The 22,129-nt window shown below is 42.8% G+C and overlaps 1 protein-coding gene across 2 annotated transcripts in view; it reads left to right on the top strand.

The window, feature by feature from the left end:
- LOC145342110 (dedicator of cytokinesis protein 11-like) overlaps nucleotides 1-22,129 on the top strand; it is a 269,092-nt gene that overhangs the window by 132,519 nt on the left and 114,444 nt on the right. For both annotated transcript variants that reach the window (XM_080187331.1, XM_080187332.1), the window contains exons 24-28: nucleotides 7,866-7,981; nucleotides 8,421-8,490; nucleotides 15,589-15,714; nucleotides 18,768-18,839; nucleotides 20,347-20,493. In XM_080187331.1, the coding sequence (XP_080043457.1) occupies nucleotides 7,866-7,981; nucleotides 8,421-8,490; nucleotides 15,589-15,714; nucleotides 18,768-18,839; nucleotides 20,347-20,493 (531 nt within the window). The remainder of the gene's footprint in view (nucleotides 1-7,865; nucleotides 7,982-8,420; nucleotides 8,491-15,588; nucleotides 15,715-18,767; nucleotides 18,840-20,346; nucleotides 20,494-22,129) is intronic.

The following is a 22,129-nucleotide window of genomic DNA, read 5'->3' on the forward strand; positions in this document are numbered from 1 at the left end:
ACCCATCAACCCACGTCTTAAAAATATTTAGCGAGGCAGCCTCCACCACTTCAACGGGCAGAGAATTCCAGAGATTCACCACCCTTTGAGTGAAGAAGTTCCTCCTCAACTCTGTTCTAAACCGCCCCCCTTTTATCTTGAGGCTGTGCCCCCTGGTCCTACTGTCTTTTTTGAGCGGGAAGAGTCTCTCCACCTCTATCCTATCCATCCCATTCATCATCTTATACGTCTCAATGAGATCTCCCCTCATTCTTCTAAACTCCAACGAGTACAAGCCCAGTTTATTCAGCCTCTCCTCATAGCCCAACCCCCTCAACTCCGGTATCAGCCTAGTAAACCTCCTCTGCACTCCCTCCAAGGCCAAAATATCTTTGCGCAGGTGCGGCGCCCAAAACTGCACACAGTACTCCAGCTGTGGCCTCACCAATGCCCTATACAGCTGCAGCAAGACCTCCCTACTTTTATATTCAATCCCCCTCGCTATGAAGGCCAGCATCCCATTCGCCTTCCTGACCACCTGCTGCACCTGCAAGCTGGGTTTTTGCGACTCATGCACAAGGACCCCAAGGTCCCTCTGCACCGTCGCCTGCTGCAGTTTTTCGCCCCGTAAGTAATAGTCCTTCCTACCATTCTTCCTACCAAAGTGGACCACCTCACACTTGCCAACATTAAATTCCATTTGCCATTTCCTGGCCCATTCGCCCAGCCTATCTAGATCCTTCTGCAGACTCTCCACACCCTCCGCACAATTTGCCGTTCCCCCAATCTTGGTGTCATCTGCAAATTTCGACACCCTACACTCGGTTCCCTCCTCCAGATCATCTATATAAATGGTAAAAAGCTGAGGCCCCAGCACCGACCCCTGGGGCACTCCACTAGTCACCATCCGCCAATCCGAATAGCACCCGTTGACCCCCACTCTCTGCCTCCTATTTGACAACCAATCCTCTATCCACGCTAACACCCTACCCCCAACTCCATGTCCCTCGACCTTCCTGTGTATGTGTAGCAACATTACCACACATGCACATACTCAGGCAAGCATTGTTACACATGCACACACTCAGGCAAGCATTGTTTTATACACACACACACACTCTCGTATACAAATACACACTCGTACACACATACACACACACACACACAGGCATACACGTATGCACTCAGGAAAGCATTGCTACACTTGTGCACACTCAGGCAAGCATTTTTACACACGTACCAAGGCAAAAATTGATACACATACACACACTCAGGTATGCATTGTTATAAACACACACACAAGTAAGCATTGTTACACACATGCACAGAGATAAGCATTGTTACACATGCATAAACAGGCAAGCATTGTTACACTTGCACATACAGAGGCAAACAACGTTACGCATGCACACACTCAGGCAACCATTTTTACACGCGCACACTCTGCTAAGCGTTGTTACACACTCAGACACTCAGGCAAGCTTTGTTACTCATGCGCACACTTAAGCAAATATTGTTACACATGCAGACACCTGCAAACATTGCTACACACAAGTTAGCATTGTTACACACACGCAGGTAAGCATTGTTGCACACGCACACACTCAGGCAAGCATTACTGCACACACGTACACACAGGCTAGCATTGTTACACATGCACATACTCAGGCATGTATTGCTACACATGCGCACACTCAGGCAAGCATTATTATATACACACTCAGGCAAGCAATGTTACACATGCACACATAGGCAAGCATTGTTACACATGCATACACATAGGCAAGCATTGTTACACATGCATACACACACAGGCAAGCATTGTTACACATGCATACACACACAGGCAAGCATTGTTACACATGCACACACTGAGCAAGCATTGTTACATATGCAGCCAGGCAAGCATTGCTACACATGTGCACACTCAGGCAAGCTTTGTTACATATGCAGCCAGGCAAGCATTGCTACACGTGTGCACACTCGGGCAAGCATTGTTGCTCATGCGCACGCTCAGGCAGGCATTGTACATACACACACACACAAGGGCAACCATTGTGACACACACATACACATATCAAGCTTTGATACGTGCACTCAGACAAGCATTGTTACACACACACACACTCAGGCAAGCATTGTTACAGGCACACAAAATGAAAATGCACATCCCAGCAGACGAAGACCCAGTACGCTCACTCATATAAATTCACACAAAATTCACACAACCACTACCCAAACACAGTAGAAATAAACATTTCCAGCTGACTCACATGAATGGGCCAGCTGTGTGGTTTTGGTGGTTCTGAAAAGAAGTGAATATGAAATTCAGCATGAAATGACAAAGACAACTGGTTTTTAATAGGATGATGTTTAATAGGATTGATTGTTTGCCATTTCATCTGAACTTAAGAGAGTGGACATCTTGAGTATTCTGTTGTCCATATTTGAGAGTTCTACCTGCCTGGCTCGCTCACCCAGATGAAATGATCAGTGTCACTCAGCACTCTCCCTGTTTTATTCTGCAGAAGCTAACATTGGTCAATGGCTGCTTCGGGGTGAACCTCAGCATAGTCAGCAGATGTGTCCGCTGCTTCCTCAATGCATGCTTTGATTTTGTTGTGACCACTACATCCAGTCAATGATCCAAAGTAATTAGACATTTTAATGATTTGTTATTTCAATGATGCCATCACCTCTGTCTATGAATTGAAAATCCTTGACCGTGGCTATGATTCTCACTCTTGCCTTCCTCCACCCTGTTTCTGCTGATCATTTGCATTTTCTTTCTTTCCTGCTGGATATATGGATGTGGGAGATCAGAAAATAGGTGGGCTTAAGTCATGTTTAAAATACTTAAGGTGAGATTTTCTCTGATATTGGCAAAGGTCAGGCAAGAGAAGTAGCATTGAGCATGTTTACGACTTTGGTGTTTTGGTGATCAGTGCACCACCATTTAATAGTTGTCCCTGCAAACAGCCAGCACACTTGCTGATGGGAAGCCACAACTGCAAAAGGGAGGAAGCATATTGCTTTGAAATTCACTGGCATCTCACTGGAACAGCTGCTGGATACAGTGGAGGCTCCCTGCCACGTGCTATATCTGCACTCTGGGCAACGATCTGTCAGCAAGATTGCCAATCCAGCACAGGAAGGCAGTGTTGAGTGCTAACACCTTGCAGGAGACGATAGCCATTCAGTGCCGCAAGAGGATGATCTCTTTCATTTTTCCTTCCAAACCCCAGTGGTGCCAAATCCGACAGAAAGTGGCAGATGTGACCAATCATTTTCTTGAACTTATGCAGTCTTTGGCGACACTGGTTCTCGGATATCTGTCGGCATGTTAGATGCTGTCTGTAGACCCTGGGTCTAGCGAGGTGCCTTGGAGCAACAGCTCCGGGGAGTTCATCCTCTGCATGTGGAACAGGTCCTGCCATCCTTTCCTCATCACAGTTCTGCTCCTGCCTTTGGCAAGCTAGGTGACTCTGTCAAAATCATCTTCTCTTCTGTCTTTTGGCTAAGAGCAAGTGCAGTATAGACATGCTGTGCTTGGTTGAAGGCATTAGGTTACATTTTAGCTTCATTTGAAGCAATTTTTAAAAGCGGCATCTCGGCCTTTTGGCTAAGATGCAAATGAGATCAAGCCTTGGAAGAGGAGCTATGCCTACTCCAACCAGCTTGGATCATGTAGACCAAGCCCTGGACAGGAGGTGAGAGCCCTGTCTTGTCAGCTTGGATTGGGAATGTCTCAACTTGTTGAGACTCTGAATTGGACTTGATTTGATTAAATTGGAATAAAAACAAAAAAAAAGAATGAGAAAAATGACAGTGAAATTGGTAGCAACAAAACCAGGAACTGCTGGAAAATTTCAGCATCTGTGGAGAGAGAATAGGACTAACGTTTTGATTCTGGATGATTCTTTGAGCTCTGACAAAGGGTCATCCAGTCTTGAAGCATTGGCTCTATTCTCTCTCCACAGATGCTGTCAGACCTACTGAGATTTTCCAACAGTTTCTGTTTTTATTTCAAATTCTAGCTTCTGCAATATTTTACTTTTATCTTAAGTGAAATCAGGCTCCATGTTCTGTATATTATCCTCAGAGGCTTGATGGTTAGCATTCATCTTCTATGGACCTCTCTTTGCTCATTCATCACCTGAAGCAACTTCTCAAAGCCCACTAATTCACATCCCAATCATCACATTGATACCCAGCCTTGACTTCACCTTCTGCTTTGGGAACCCCACACTACCCTTGTTCCGTACCGGATGACCATGTGACGACAGCTTTGGTCACTTTGTCCAGATCTTCACTCAAACGCCTTGTGTTCAACCTGGTCTCTGGGGGACACTTGTCAATATGCACCTCAGCACACAAACAAGAATAGTGATCACTTTCTTCGGGCAGTGTGCCATTGCTAACTTTCTAAAGGAATATAGTAGCTTACCCATTACAAAGAACAACCCAGCACAGGAAACAGGCCCTTCGGCCCAACGAGCCTGCGCCGCCGCATCACCCTACACCTATTCTACCCTGCGTGTCTACGAATGGAACCCCTAACTTAGCCAGATTCAGGGGAGAATAATGTCAATTTGGTAAAACCAATCAGCCTAAGAGCACATCTTTGGGGTGTGGGAGGAAACCGGAGCGCCCGGAGGAAACCCACGCAACCACAGGGAGAATGCACAAACTCCCACAGACACAGGCCCAAATCCATGTATCTGCACAGCTAGCAGTGCTAGTCACTGAGCTGTTGCGGTGCCCGTCTACCGGTCCAGGATCAAGCACACACACCGACACGAAGTACTAGGCCACTCCCGGAACCTCCAAGAGCAGCCCACGCACGACCCACCGTGTGCATGCCCCTCGTTTGACAACGAGGTGGACCTCCACCTGCGGAATAAAAAGACAAAAACCAGAGGCCAGAACTCTCCATTCACCTGACGAAGGGACTAACCCGAAAGCTTGTGCGTTTACTATCAAATAAATCGGTTGGACTAAAACCTGGTGTTGTCAGACTTTTTACTGTGGCTGCCACTAAAGGGACAGAGAGGATGATTTCAGCAAGCTTCTATGCTGACATACAACATGATTGCGCACATCCTGCTTGGTAAGCTGACCCAGTGTGAAATAGATCTCTAATTTGTGCATTGAGAGAGTCTACGCTTGATTCAGGCAACACTGCAGCCACCTGGAGGTAGGCCTTGGAGATGATGATGTCAGCAAAAATAGGGCAGCAAGTTGTATCCTGATACTTTCACCTTGTGACCTTCCCAACTCAACAGGCAGGAGATTTCCAAATCCCCACCTGCCACATGATGTTATTAGGCTCATTAATCTCTCAGGCTAATTTGCAAGTTTCTGGGAGACTAATTTTGAATTCCAGAACAATCTGGAAGAGTTGGAACCCTCTTACAGGTCATCCACCGTCTCGGGGAACCACAGTCGAAAAACCTTTGGAATTTGTCCACAGAAATTCTTTCAAACTCCCAAACTCCCTCTGATCCCTGTTTTCCAAGAAATCACCAGGGTTTTCAGTAAGTGAATGTGAGCTTAAAATAAAATCTGCCTGAGAACATTGCGCACCAGGGATTCTGCCCAAATTTGGAGTGGAAATTTGTGAAGAGAGAGTTTGTACAAATGCAGCAATGAAATTCAGCTCATGTTTTCTCATATAAGTCACTATGTCTCATATCCAATTTAAATAAAACTGAAAACTAAAAGACTATGCAAATAGGTTATAGTAGCTGTCCTGCTATAAAAGTGCTTTCAACAAAGCACTGCATGTGAAGAAGTGCTGTCTGACATTACTCCTGAATGGGTGAGTTCTAAGTTTCAGATTCTATTCTGCTGCCCTCTAATGTACACTATTGGACTATAAAGATACTGCCGCATAGAACTGTCTTAACCCGAGTTATAAATAACAAGATTGAGTTTAGAGGGGTTGTGTAAGGAGAAACACTGGGTTTTGGCAATAGCTTGCACAGTTCAGAACAAGTTGGCAGAGTGGAGACCAAGTATAAATCTTCCTGAATCTTTTCCTCCAGTCATGGATTCAAGTTCCACTGCAGAGACTTGAGCACAAAATTTGCACTGACATTCTCGGAGTGTTGCTGAAGGAATGCTGCACTGCTAGAGAAGCCATCTTTCTGATAAGACATTAAACCGAAGATCCATCAGGCCTCTCAAGATTTAAAAGGTTCCCTCAAAGAATTAGAGGGAACCTCGCCAGTGTCCTAGGGCAATATTTATCCTTCACCAACATTAATAAAACAAATTATCTGGCTATTATCACATTTGCTGCCATGTTTCATTGCAGCAGTAACATCTTTGGTTGATCGATTGCTTAGCCATCTTGATTTATCTCTGCACTATATCCAGTGTCCTCTTTTGTGATAGTAAGAACCCTCAGTCTCCTTAACCAATGTGATTCAAGAATGTGGTTACCTCCACATTGGTAACATTTCCTTTTAACCATCACTGTCTGATTGCCTCTGCTGTATCTTTTTGTTTTGCTTGTGGCTGGAATTGTTTCCCACATGGATTCCACTTGGACCTCCTTCCATCTTTCCTCCTTTGAATTTATCATCATGACAATCTATTCACTTCTCCCTCCTGTGCATACCTAACCTCCCCTGAAATGCATCTATACAATTCACTTCAACCACTACCTGTGGTTAGTGTGTTCCACACTGTTGCCGCTCCTTGGGTAAAAGATTTCTTCTCAATTCACTACTTGATTTCTCGGTGACTATCTTATGTTGATGGTCTCCAGTTTTACTCTTCCCTGCAAGAGGAAACATTCTCTCTGTACCCACTCCATCAAAACCGTTATTTTAAAAGTCACTATGAGATCGCCCCCAATCTTTTTGCCAGAGAGAAGACACCCTGTCTGTTCATTTTCTCCTGATAGTTATGTGCATGGATGTCTGATTGCATCCTGTCCTATGCCTTTTTATTCTGTTAATAATATGATGATCTGAATTGTAGGTAGTCATTAATATGTCACAGTTGATGGCAGTTCCATGGAACATGTCACTGTTTAACAGAGTAACCTGGGGAAAGTGTCATTATTTCTATGGCGTACCTGCGGATATATCACTGTTTACAGGAGGTCTCTGGGAGTGATAGTATTTATGAGGAGTCTAGGGGACTGTATCAGTAATTACAGGAAATTCTCAGGGCTGTGTCGATGTTTACAGGATTTTGTGTGTGGTTGATTTTGCAGAGATACTAATGTTGAAAATTTACTGAAGGCAATTTTTATATTTTTTTCAAATCAGCAGAATTAAGAGTGCATTTTGAATCTTGAGTTTCACAATGAACTTAAACTAATTATGAACTAAAGCAACCAATCAGTCCTGGTGGAGTAGCAACACTTGGCTTCTCAGCCAGGATTCTTTTTTTTTTGCAAAAATATTCTTTATTCATAAAATATCTGAAAGAACATTATAAACATTTCAAAATGGCCATCACACACAATGCAATAATATTCATGATCTTTACATATAGCATTTTACTCTCTGAGGTGCTTCAATACAGTTTAAGGTGCTTCTATACAAGTTTACTCTCTGAGGTGCTTCAATTCAGTCAAAGAAATGTTATAGATATTTCAAAATGGTCATTACAAACAATTCAAAGGTATTTCAGTTGTCAACATTGATCAAGTTGCATTCTGAGGTGCTTCCATACAATTGTGATACGTGTAATATTCACTGTATACATTCATTGTGAGTCGTACAACGCAAGGGGGTTCTGTACAGTTCCATTACTGTGTGAAGTGTTGTGTTTCTTATGCAAAATAGTACATTTTCAGATGAGTCTAGATTGGAAAGCAGAGTGCCCATCTTTAAATGAGAGTAACTTGAGTTGACATTTTCTTTCAGTGCTTGCATGCCATGGACACCTGTGTGATGGTCAATTTCCTTCCAACAATCCTAAACCAGCTTCTCACAATCCTCACCAAAACCAGCCAGAGTGATGTTGCAGTAAATGCTACCAGGTAAATCATTTCCATGCATCTTTTCTGTCCATTGCCCTATTGGTCCCTTTCTATTTCAACCTCCATTATCCCATCCAATCAGAAAGGAAAGGTTACTTGTGAAGTGAAGATTTCAGTGACTCCAGCAGTGTGTGTATTGCTTTGTACAAGTGTGAGTGTGTTGTTATCTGTGTGTGTGTGTTGTTTTGTGGTTTTGTGTACTTCTGTGTGTGTTTGTTGCCATATGTGCGTATATGCTACTATCTGCCTGTGTATGAGGTATGTGTGTATGTGTGTGTGTGTGAAGCACTGGTAAAAAGTCAAACACTTACGTTTTGTGTCTGTTTTGAGTAATGAGCCTACACCGGCAGAGGGCCAGCTCCTCCTGCTGATTTATTTACATGGCTCATGTTTTAACCTGTGCAATCCGTGAACACTGTTTTCCATGCTTCTCTTTCAGGGTAATAATACATATTGTGTCCAAATGTCACGAAGAGGGTCTGGACCATTATCCTCGATCATATATAAAGGTATTTTACTACTTAAGAATGTATCAGGTTTTTCAGAGATTGGCATTGCTGTAATTGTGGACACTAGAATTTATTTTGATTTGATTTATTATCGTCACGTATTGGGATACAGTGAAAGTATTGTTTCTTGTGCGCTATACAGACAAAGCATACCACTTATAAGATGTTGAGAGGTATAGATCGGGTAGATTCTCAGAGGCTATTTCCCAGGGCTCAAATGGTCAAGAGGACACAGGTTTAAGGTGCTCGAGAGTAGGTACAGAGGAAATGTCAGGAGTAAGTTTTTCACTCAGAGGGTGCTGGGTGAGTGGAATCGGCTGCCGTCGGTGGTGGTGGAGGCGAATTTGTTGGGGTCTTTTAAGAGACTTCTGGATGAGTACATGGGATTTAATGGGATTGAGGGTTATAGGTAGGCCTAGTAGGTAGGGATATGATCAGCGCAACTTGTGGGCCAAAGGGCCTGTTTGTGCTGTAGTGTTCTATGTTCTATGTTCATTCATAGGATACATAGGGAGAAGGAGATATTCTGTTGAAGTTTTTGATCATGCGCTCACCAAGACAGATGCAAGAATACTAAATTTCAAAGGGAACAACAATTTCTATTGCATGAGGGTGCGATTGGTTGGCAAGTGGACTCCGGTCGATGCATTGCAATTGACCATTTGTTGTTTTCCCCACCATCTGTAGTAGGCCCAGCCTGGCAGATATACCTTTCAGGACATGAGCAGCTCAGTCAGCCATGTTGCTACTGAGCCACTCTTCAAAATGGACTTTGAAGTACCCCAAACAGAGTATATTGTTGTCACCCTCGGTGTTTCCTCCAATTGATGTTCAAGATGGAGAACTAATGATTCATTAGCCGTGGGATGGGGGTGGCAGTATCACAATCACAGAATCATGCAATGCAGAAAAGGTCCTTCAACTCATCAAGTCTGCACCAATACATGTGAACCATCCAACCTATCTACCTAATCCCATTTACCAGCACTTGGCCCATAGCGTTGAATGTTATAGCATGCCAAGTGCTTGTTAAAGGATGTGAGACAACCTGCTTCCACCACTCTCCCAGGCAGCACATTCCAGAATGCCACCACCCTCTGGGTTAAAAAGATTTTTTTTCCTCATATCCCCACTAAACCTCCTGTCCCTCATCTTGAACTTGTAAGGGGAACAGCTGTTCCCTATCCACCCTGCCCATGATCCTCATTATCTTGTACACTTCATTCAGGACACCCTTCAGTCTTCTCTACTCCAACGAAAAGAACCCACATCTATCCAACCTCTCTCCATAGCTTAAATGTTCCATCCCAAGCAGCATCCTGATGGATCTCCTCTGCACCCCCTCCAGTGCAATCACATCCTTCTGATAATATTGGAACCAGAACTACACACAGTATTCTAGCTGTGGCCTTACCAAAGTTCTGTACAACGCCAACAGGACTTCTCTGCTTTTGTAATCTTTGCCTTGATTGAGAAAGGCAAGTGTCCCATATGCCTTTTTCACCACCCTACTAACATGCCCTTCCACTTCCAGAGATCTGTGGACAAATATGCCTTGTTCCTCAGAACATCTTAATGTTCATTGAATATTTCCATGTCAAATTATTCTTTCCAAAGTGTATCACCTTAGAATTCTCAGGGTTAAGTTCCATCTGCCGCATTTCTGCCCATTTGATCATCCCATCTATATCTTCCTTCAACTTCACTGTTAACCTCCCAGTCAATCTTTGTGTCATCTGCAAGCTTATTAATCCCATCCACCGCGTAGTCATCTATGCTGTTCATATAAATGATGGATAATAGGGGTTCCAGCACAGATTCAAGCAGAACACAACTGGACATTGACTTCCAGTCCTGAAAGAGCCTTCTATCGTCATTCTCAAGCTCCTACAATGAAGACAAATTTGTATCCATTGTATCAAATTATTCTCTTTCCCATGTGCATTTACCTTCTTTATAAGTATCCTCTGTGGGACCTTGTCAAAGGCTTTGCTGAAATCCATATAAATGACATCAACTGCATTACTCTCAAGCACACAGCTGCTTACCTCCTCAAAACAAGTCAGTCAAATTTGTTATGCATGACCTCCATCTGCTGAAGCTATGCTGACTATCCCTGATCAAGCCTTGCCACTCTGAGTGAAGATAGGTTCTCTCCTTTAGAATTTTCTCCAAGAGCTTCCCTACTACTGATGTGAGACTCACTGGTTAGTAGTTCCCTGCCTTGTCTCTACAACCTTTCTTAAATAGTGGAACCACAGCTGTTCTTCAGTCCTCTGACACCACCCCTATGGCCAGAGAGGAATTAAAAATTTGGGACAGAGCCCCTATGAATTCCTTCCTTGCCTCCCACAACAGCCTGGGACAATATCATCCGGATCTAGAGATTTGTCCACTTTCAAGCCTGCCAACCCTTCAAATACCTTATCATTCCCTATGCCAATTAGCTCAAGATCCTTGCAGTCTCTCTCATTGAGTTCAATACCTTCATCTTCATTCTCTTGGGTAAAGGCGGGTGTGATGTATTCGTTCAACACTCTACCGATGTTCTCTGTCCACCCAAAATTTGCTCTCTCCTTATCCAAAACATTTTTTTGCAACTTGTCTATTTCTTTATCATAACAAACTTAAATTGTTGTGATCACTATCACTACAATGCTCCCTCACCACCAACTCAACCCCTGTCCAGTTTCATTCCCTAGAATTTGGTCCAGCATCGCTCATTCCTTTTTTGGACCCTCTATATAAAGAACAAAGAACAACCCGGCACGGGAAACAGGCCCTTCGGCCCAACGAGCCCGCGCCGCCGCATCACCCTACACCTATTCTAACCTGCGTGTCTACGAATGGAACCCCTAACTTAGCCAGATTCAGGGGAGAATAATGTCAATTTGGTAAACCAATCAGCCTAAGAGCACATCTTTGGGGTGTGGGAGGAAACCGGAGCGCCCGGAGGAAACCCACGCAACCACAGGGAGAATGCGCAAACTCCCACAGACACAGGCCCAAATCCATGTATCTGCACAGCTAGCAGTGCTAGCCACCGAGCTGTTGCGGCGCCTGTCTACTGGTCCAGGATCAAGCACACACACCGACACGAAGTACTAGGCCACTCCCGGAACCTCCAAGAGCAGCCCACGCACGACCCACCGTGTGCATGCCCCTCGTTTGACAACGAGGTGGACCTCCACCTGCGGAATAAAAAGACAAAAACGTTAACTTACAAGACTCAACTGCATTTCCGGTGTCTCCCGAGGTTCTGACCTTATTTAATAGCCCCTACTATAACCCTCCATCCTCGTTTCACTCATGTGTCTGTCTAACTGAACCTTAAACGAGTCCAACGTTCCTGCCTCCACCACCCTACTCGGTAGCGCGTTCCATACCCCCACAACTCTCTGCGTAAAGAACCTTCCTCTCACATCCAAATTATACCTCTCCCCCCTCACCCTTAAATCATGACCTCTCGTATTTGTACCCAGTCTAGGGAGCAGTCTCTCACTATTGACTCTATCTATTCCCTTCAGTATCTTATATACCTCTATCATGTCCCCCCTCAATCTCCGTCTTTCCAAGGAGAAAAGTCCCAGTTTCTCCAACCTTTCCTCGTAACCCAGCCCCTCCATGCCAGGCAACATCCTGGTAAACCTCCTCTGCACCCTTTCCAGAGACTCCACGTCCTTCCGGTAGTAAGGTGACCAGAACTGGACGCAGTACTCCAAATGCGGTCTAACCAACGTTCTATACAACTGAAGCATTAGACGGCAGCTTTTATACTCTATACCCCTTCCTATAAAGGCTAGCATTCCATAAGCCTTCCTAACAACCTTCTCCACTTGTGTCGCAACCTTCATGGATTTGTGAACCTGCACTCCCAGGTCCCTCTGTATGTCTATACTCCTAATCGGTCTACCTTTTATCACATAGCTCCTCTCTGCATTATTCCTTCCAAAATGCATCACCTCGCATTTATCAGGATTAAATTCCATCTGCCACCTATCTGCCCAATGCACCAACCTATCTATATCCCGTTGTATCACCTGACATTCCACTTCAGTACCCGCCAACCCTGCCATCTTGGTGTCATCTGCAAACTTGCTGATCACACCACCTACGCTCTCTTCCAAGTCGTTTATGTATACTACAAAGAGGAGAGGTCCCAATACTGAGCCCTGCGGCACACCACTGGTCACTGGCCTCCAGCCCGAAAAGGTCCCCTCCACAACTACCCTCTGTCTCCTATTGCCCAGCCAGTTCTCAATCCAGTATACTGGCTTAAAAGGTTCTCCTTTTTACATTTCAAAAAATCTGCTCCGTCCAAGCCCTTAACATTATGTCTATCCCAATTAATGTTGGGAAAGTTGAAATCGCCTAATATTTGTATTGATTTTACACACCTCCATGAATTGTGCACACAGTCTTGAATTTCCTGCTGACTATCTGGGGGTTTATAATAAATACCGAGCAACCTCTCTTATTCTTAAGCTCCACCACAGATCTTCATTTGATGCTCCTCCAAGATTTCATCTTTTCTAACTCCTTAACTAATAATGTAATGCTTCATTTTCTTTTACCCCCTCCTCTATTTTGACTGAAGATTCTATATCCCGGAATGCTGAGTTGCTAATCCTGTTCCTCCCTCAGCCATGTCCATGTGATGGCTACTATATCACACTTTCACATCTGTCATCGCCCTTAACTCATCCGTTTTACCTGCAATATTCCTGGTATTAAAATACAGGCAATCCAGGCTGGCCATACTCCCTTAAAACTTAATATAGCTGTACTCCCTCTGACCTGATTCTTTTAATGTATTACGTTATGTCCCTATTCTGCTAACAGTCTGTGTCCCTTCCTTCATCCAAATTGATTTAAACTCCTCCCAACGGCACTATTAAAATGTCCTGTAAGGATGTTAGTCCTGTTCTGGTTCAGATGAACATCATCCTACCTGTACAGTCCTCACCTTCCCCAGAAACAGTCCCAGTGATCCAGGAATCTAATATCCTCCCTCCTGTACCAACTCATCTGTGCTGGTAGTTGGCTGGCATCAAATGGTTTCCTTTCCTTTATTTGGGGTGGCATGTTGACACAGTGGTTAGCACTGCTGCCTCACAGTGCCAGGGACCTGGATTCAATTCCAGCTCCAGTTGACTGTGTGAAATTTCCTTGTTTCTCCCTGTGCCTGCGTGTTTTTCCTCCACGTGCTCCAGTTTCCTCCCATACTCCAAAGATGTGCAGGTTAGTGGATCAGCCATGCTAAATTGACCCTTAGTGTCAGTGGATTAGCAGGGTAAATACAAGGGGTTATGCGGATTAGGCCTGGGTGAGATTGTTGTTGGTGCAAGCTCGATGGACCAAATGGCCCCCTTCTGCATTGTAGGTATTCTATAATTCAATGATTCTATATTTGACATGATGCTATGAGACACAACCGGATGTAGAGTCGCATGTTGGCAACTCCTTCCTGACGCTATACCACAGTGACTCCATCTCTGATGGATCTATCCTGCTAGTGGACATATCCAGGAAAGATGATGGTGGCATCTGGGACATTATCTGTAAGATCGGTTTCTGTGAATATGGCTATGTGAGGCTGTTGCTTAACTAACCTGTGAGACAGTTCTCCCAATTCTTGAATAAGCTCCCAGATATTCGAAAGTAGTCTTTTTGGGGTTAACAGGGCTGGATTCGCCGGTGTCATTTCCGACATTTAGGTTAGTGGGTGGTCCATCTAGTTTCATATCTTTTTGTCTTTGTACTGGTTTGATACATCAAGTGGCTTGCTGGGCTACTTTAGAGAGCATTAAAGACACAACCAAAGGACCAGGGTATTATTAAACTAGAAAAAGTGCAGAAAGATTTATTAGGATGCTACCAGGACTTGATAGTTTGAGTAATAAGGAGAGGCTGGATACACTGGGACTTTCTTCTCTGGAGCGTAGAAGGCTGAGGGGTGATCATATAGAGGTCTATAAGGTAATGAGAGGCGTAAATCAGCTAGATAGTCAATATATTTTCCCAAAGGTAGGGGAGTCTAAAACTAGAAGGCATAGTTTAGGTGAGAGGGGAGAGATACAAAAAGGTCCAGAAGGGCAATTTTTTCACGCAGAGGGTCGTGAGTGTCTGAAATAAGCTGCCAGAGGTAATAGTAAAGGCGGGTACAATTTTATCGTTTAAAAAGCATTTAGATAGTTACATGGGTATGATGGATATAGAGGGATATGTGCCAAATTCAGACAATTGAGACTAGCTAGGGGTTTTAAAAAAAAGGGTGGCTTGGACAAGTTGGGCCGAAGGGCCTGTTTCCATGCTGTATATCACTATGACTCTATGAACCACATTGCTGTAGGTCTGGAGTCACATTAGGCCAGACCAAGTTAGGATGCTAAATTTCCTTCCTTAACCAGATGGAATTGGATGGGTATTTATGACAATGGACAAGGGTTTCGTGGTCATCATAAGTGATAGAGTCATAGAGGTTTACAGCATGGAAACAAGCTGTTCGGCCCAACTTGTTCATGACGCCTTTTTTTTAAAACCCCTAAACTAATCCCAATTGCCTGCCTTTGGCCTATATTTCTCTATACCCATTGTACCCACGTAACTATCTAAATGCTTTTTAAAAGACAAAATTGTACCCACTTCTACTACTACCTCTGGCAGCTTGTTCCAGACGCTCACCACCCTCTGTGTGAAAAAATTGCCCCTCTGGACACTTTTGTATCTCTCCCCTCTCGCTTTAAAGCTATGTCCTCTAGTTTTAGACTCCCCTACCTTTGACTAGCTTTTAATTCCATAATTATTAGTTGCATTTAAATTCCATCAGCTGCTGTGATGGAATTTGAGCCTGTGTCCCTAGAACATCAGCCCAGGCTATCTAATTGCTAGTTCATTAATGTTTCCACTAACCACTAGACTGACGTGCCGCATCTGGTTGAGCCCAGCCATGATGTTTCCTTCTATGATAAGCAGGATCAAATTCTGCCCAATATCTCAGGTTGATGACTTTGCACTGTTGACTAAGTTACTCCACAGCAGGTTCTCGGGTCTCAGAGGGCTAGCTGAATCTTTCCACTGACTTATTCTGCACTTCAGTATGTTTTCAGGATGAGCCAATACACGACCGCAGAAAACAAGACAACACATGAAGAGCTCGCGAAGTCCATTATTGTAATCCTGAAACAATCTGCAGATTTTCTCACCATCAATAAACTGCTGAAGGTTAGTGCTTTCTTTGTCAGAACTGCAGATACAGCCTTTCAGCCATTTTATTGCCTTCCTTTAAGAGATAAATAATGTCCAGAATTCACAATTATCATATAGTATAATTTATTCATTGCTAAGCTGTAGTTGAGAAGGGGCCTTTGTCATGTTACCCCTTTAAAGTGTGACAATACTATGCTTTTAAGAACTGGATTTACATCATGCTTTTTGTGAAGCAAATATTTTAAACTTTAGCTCTGATTACTGTGACAATTTGTCTGCTCCAGGCAGCCCACCTGTTGAGAATGCAGAAGAATAATTGCTCTTATTATTGGGATGTTTTATTTAATCTGAATTAATGTACTTTTTTTGGGTTGTCCCCTGGGGTTTCAGAATAGAATTTAATTAGGTTGAATAACATGAGTGCATCATGTGCTAAAGGGAGGAGCTAGGCTCACAGAAGGAAAAAAAGCAGGCAGTTTCTATTTAGAGTCATAGAGTTTTACAGCATGGAAATAGGCCCTTTGACCCAACTTGACCATGCCGCCTTTTTTTAAACCCCTAAGCTAGTCCCAATTGCCCTCATTTGTCCCATATTCCTCTATACCCATTTTACCCATGTAACTGTCTAAGTGTTTTTTAAAAGATAAAATTGTACCCGCTTCAACTACTAGCTCTAGTAGCTTGTTCCAGACTCTTGCCACCCTCTGAACCCTTTTGATTTCTCCCCTCTCACCTTATATCTATGCCCTCTAGTTTTAGACTCACGTACCTTTGGGAAAAAATATTGACCATCTGGCTGATCTATGCCCCTCATTATTTTATAAACCTCTGTAAGATCATCCCTCAGCCTTCTACGCTTGAGAGAAAAAAGTCCCAGTCTATCAAGCCTCTCCTTATAATTCAGACCACCAAGCCCCAGTAGCACCCTAGTAAATCTTTTCTGCACTCTTTCTAGTTTAATAATATCCTTTCTACAATAGGGTGACCTGAGCTGTACACAGTATTCCAAGTGTGGCCTTACCAATGTCTTGAACAACTTCAGCAAGATGTTCTAACTCCTGTATTCAATTCAGTATTTGGATTTTACAAGGAGCAGCAGCTCTTCTTATTCTCTCTCTGGAGACTGAAATATATGACCAACTAGAAAATAAGTGCCTCTCTCCAGAAGTGTTAAAAAGCTTGAGAGCTGGCAACCTACGTAAGCCTGCATGTTTTTGCCAACTGATTCTGAAGAGGAGTTTAAGGCTAAGAGAACTCTTGTTTAAATTGGAACTAATAGAGATACACTAGCAGTTAAGAATTGTGCCTTGTCATGTTTAAATATTTGAATTAGTATAAGTTACACTAAGTCTTGTTATGTTAAACTATATTGTTAGATAAAGTTTGATTTAATAAAAGCTTACTAGTAGGTAAATAGAATCACACCTGGAATGAAAAATCTTATTCTCTAGTCTAACTTCATAATGTACCTTGGAGTTTCTGATCTGGTCCCTAACAAAGGGGCTGAATGGCCTGTTGGTTTAGATAGTAGTGCCAATCTCTCCTGCACCCTCTATTGGCTCACAGGCAAGGTTTCTTCCATCCTCCTTTCACTAATGTCTGTCATGTACGTCATGATGGTATCGTTGAGTATATTCTATAGTCCAAATCAAGCAGAGTAGGGATTCCCATTTGCTATTCTGTTTCCTCCCAATAATATGAGATTGTATTTATATAGCAGCGGTCACAACCTCAGAAGATCACTAAGCTCATCACAGTTGTTGAAGTACTTTTGAAGTACAGGCACTGTTTAATCTGGCAACCAAGCAGTGCATAGCAAGATCCCACATAAAGCAGGGAGATAAGCTACCAGAATTCACCTGTAGTCCTTCAAATAGAATCATAGAATCCTACAGTGCAGAAGGAGGCCATTTGGTCCATCGAGTCTGCACCAATCACATTCCCACCTAGGTCCTATCCCCATAACTCCTGCATTTACGCTAGGTAGTCCCCTGACACTAAGGGGTAATTTAGCATGGCCAATCCACCTAACCCACACAATTTTGGACTGTTGGAGGAAACTGGAACACCCAGAGGAAACCCACGTAGACACGGGGAGAATGTGTAAACTCCACACAGACAGTAACCTAAGCTGGGAATTGAACCCGGGTCCCTGGCACTGTGAGGCAGCAGTGCTAACCAATGTGCCACCTGTGGCAGTGCAATATTTTACATCAATCTACGTGGGAAAACAGAAGCTAAGTTTGTACTTCATCAGATGATAGCATCCACGGTGCAGCACTCTTGCAATGAGAGCCCTCAGAATGGATTTAGTGCTCTATGGAGCCAGAGTTGAACCCACGACCTTCTCACTCAGAGGCATGAAACTACCATTTAGCCTAAGATTGATATGGTTACAATCAATTGTGACTCTGTGGGACATTGTGGCAATCAGTAATACTTGTGTTGTCTGGAAACAGTGAAACCTGACTTGGTAGGCCTTGCTAATGAATTTGACATTTCTGTCGCATTGTAAATTTGTCAAAAAAGAAGGACGCACTCTAAATTTGTTTTGAAGCAAATAGTAACACAGCTAATTTAGAATATAGTCGAGATGAAAAATAACCACTCGGATGGGAAATATCAGTGATTCTGAAATATTAATGCAACAGCATCCCTCTAAGAGTACATTCTGAAATACTCTTAACACTTTTTTTCTATTCTTGCTTAACTTTTGGAAACCACGTCAACTATTTTCTTGCTGCATCTCTTGATCACTTGTAAAAACTACAGTATTACAATGTTTCAAATCTCCTTTCCTTATGCACTTCAGTTGCAAAGCTTGCCCAGTTAATGATCTTTTCAAGCAATATGAAGGATTCTCTGTACCCTTTGTATTCAATCTCAGGATTCAGGGTAACATTGACAGGACCTCATTTATTGCCCAATCTCAGGTCTCCCAAGATGCCAAGGATCAACCACATAACGTGGGACTAGGATGGGTCGAGAAAGGGAGGAAATGATGTGTGAAAATCAGATTTCCAATTGGAGAGAACACTTTACTGAGTTTTTTTTGTTTTAACTTCCAGCATTCGTGGTTTTTCTTTGAAATGTTGATCAAGTCAATGGTCCAGTATCTGATTGAGAAGAACAAAATGAAGGTGAGTTAGATCTCTTTACTCTAAAGTGAATAACACATTGCTTCATATCTTGAGGCAAGAGACACATTTGGAATCCTCAGCTCTTTCCTCAAATGATGGAAAATATAACGTTGGAAATGTCCTTGAGTTAATTCTCACGTTGCATGTTTTCCCGTTATTATCAGTAACTCCCACTTTGAGGAAATTGTATTTTGTGGTACAGAAAGTGCATTTTGATACATTCATGAACTTGGGTTACAACTGAAGGGGGCCAAGGAGAGTTTGGGTTTAATATAAAGGAGCAATAAATACAATGAAGTATGAATTTATACGAGATATTGAATAAGTCACGGTTGGAATACTGATATACATTTTTGAGGTGTCTTATAATTGCATTGATATTGGAACCAATGAAGAGGCACGATGTAGATTTACAAGGAGATACTGGTGATAAGTAGGATATACTGCCAATGAGAGATTTTGTACATAAATAAGTAAAGTACAGGAGAGAAAGGCTTCCATTTCTACAACAACTTTCAGGACATCCCAAAGCACTGTGAAGTACATCTGAATGTTGGCACTGGTATAATAAAGGGAATTAGCAGCAAAAGATGTTGATCATTTGAGATATTATGAACCCTGAGAGAGACCAATAACTGAAAGAAAATTTTGAACTACCAAGGAATAGCTGAAAGAATGCTGTGACAAGATTCACTTTTATGTAACAAACAAATCAAAAGCAACATTGATGAAAGTGATGAACATTTTTAAGGCTGAGCCAGATAGTTTCTTGATGGGCAAGGGGATGATAGGTAACTGGGGGAAGGTAGGAATTTGTAGTTGAGATTGCACGCCAGTCAGCCAAGATCTTATGGAATGGCAGAGCAAGCTTGAGGAACCCTGTTCCTAATTTGAATGTCCGTATGTTCATCTGGAGAGCATGTAGCCCAAGCCACAAATGATTTTCTACGAACCCTTCTCCTTTCAAAGCCTGTCTCTATAGCACTGTGAATCACATGGTTCATGTATCCAGGTAGAAATGCTGATTTGCCAACCTTTGGACTCTGACTCTATCTTGGATTTAAGTACCTAGTTTAAAGTGTAGCTATTTGCAACATGACATTCGCAACACTTCTTTGGGACTTGGAGACTAACAGCCAATCTACTGTTAGCATGGATGCTTCTGCCATTGTCCACAAGTGTAGAAAGCTTTGCATCTTCCTTCCAGTAAAATTACTTGGGCCCTTATAATCTTTAACAATCAAAACACCAACACTTCAGAATTCACAGCAGGTCTCATGATTCCCCTTTATTTTACTCTAAATTTAATAGTAGAGTCCCAAAATAAAATCTTATAAAACCCCATAAGTGTAAGAATATTTTTGTGTGATTAAAAATAGATGAAAGAATAATTTTAAATGTCTGAGTAACTTACCTTTTAATTCTTTCTGTTTCACGCGAACCAAACTTTGGTTGCATTCCTTTGTTCTATTGTCTCACTGCAAATTGTGTGATAATCTGTTTACAGCTCCCCAGAGCCCAGAGATTCCCGGATTGCTACCAACACACTGTGTACTCGCTGCTCCTTGCAATAATTCCTCATGTTAACCTGAGGTATGCTGAAATTCCCGAGGAATCCAGGAGTGTGAACATCAGCTGGGCTCATTTCATGAAGGTCAGTAGAGACAAACTTGTTTTAGTTGTAGCTGACTAACATTGAACGCAACTGAACTGTATACAAGTGCCTGTCAATGAAGATGTTCCTGGAATTAAAACTTACACTGTCCTATCTTTAATATTGGCGCTACTTATAGGTTTCCACTTTGTACTGTTGAGTACACTTTTGCTTGAATATATCATCATTTGTTAAGACCATTATAGATAGAAACATCAGTAGCCCATTTGGCCCATCAAGTTTGCTCTGCCGCGCAATGGGGTATATGATAATCCACAACTTCACTTTCACCCCTTATCCCTATAACTCTTGATTCCCTTACTGATTAAAAATCTGTCTCTCTCTGCCTTGAATATACTTAATGAGCCATCATCTACACTGCTCTGCAGTAAAGAATTTCACAGATTCACTACCCTCTGAGAGCAGAAATTCCCCCTCGTCTACCTGAGTTACTCTTTACTCTCAGGTTATGCCCTCTGGTCCAAGACTCTCCACAAGAGGAAACAGCCTCTCAGCATCTACCCTGTCAAGCCCCTTGAGAATCCAATATGTCTCAATAAGGTTGCGTCTGATTCTTCTAAACTCCATTGAGTAGGTAACATGAGTAACCTTCTCAACCTGTCCTCATTAGGAAATCCCTCCAAACCCAGGATCAATCTAGTCAGTCTCCTGATGGCCTCCAGTGCCAGTATATTTCCCCTTAGATAAGGGGAACAAAACTGTTCACAGCTTTTCAGGTGTGACATAACTAGTGCCTTGTATAGTTTTAGCAAGGCTTCCCTAATTTTGTGCTCCATTCCCTTTGAAATAAAGGCCAATATTCCATTTGCCTTCCCTATTACCTGCTGAACTTGCATGCTAGCTAGTTTGTTATCTTCACTTACTTGCTACAAAATCCAAAGATACTTAGTGAAAAAAATAAATTTCAGCCCATCTTCATTGATCCATCTGGATCAATATAATGCTCATTGCTCCCTTCCCCGTTGATTCATTGAATTCTTTATTTTTATTCTTCCATGTTGATGTGAGCATCACTGGCTAAGCCTGAACTTTTATTTCCCATCATTTATTGCCCTTGAGAAGCTTGTGATTAGCTGCCTTCTTGAACGACTACAACTCTTGTGATGTAGGCATACCCACAATGCTGTTTGGGAGGGAGCTCCGGGTTCTAGGACCAAGCAACAGTAAAGAAATTACTATATAATTCCAAGTCAGGATGGTCTGTAGCTTGGAGAGGAACTTGAGATTGTTGATGTTCCATGCATCTGCTCTCCTTGGCCTTTGAGGTGGTAGAGTTTGCAGATTTTGTATGTTTCTAGTGTTTCCTCCTCAGCCTCTATCACTGAGTGCCCATTCCATGTCTTGAGGGCTGCTGGCCTGAGTAGACCTTGTGACATCGGTCCGACAGGTTTGATCCTGTGTCCTTTTGTTGAGCACTGACAGTTCAGTTTAAAATGTAGACTAGCAAGCCCAATTCTGGATGGTTTTGCAAAGTTGCTAAATCTCCAACATAACAAAATGTTGAAGCGGTGCTGCAAGTTTAACCTTGGGCTGCTTGATCTTTTGAAGTAGAGCCCCTTCACAGGGCCAGCAAGGAAGTACAGAGAGCTCAGAGGAATCATGAGCATGGTAGGTC

This window comes from Carcharhinus amblyrhynchos, chromosome 4, assembly GCF_965287045.1.
Source record: "Carcharhinus amblyrhynchos chromosome 4, sCarAmb.v2.hapA, whole genome shotgun sequence".
Classification (NCBI taxonomy): Eukaryota; Metazoa; Chordata; class Chondrichthyes; order Carcharhiniformes; family Carcharhinidae; genus Carcharhinus; species Carcharhinus amblyrhynchos.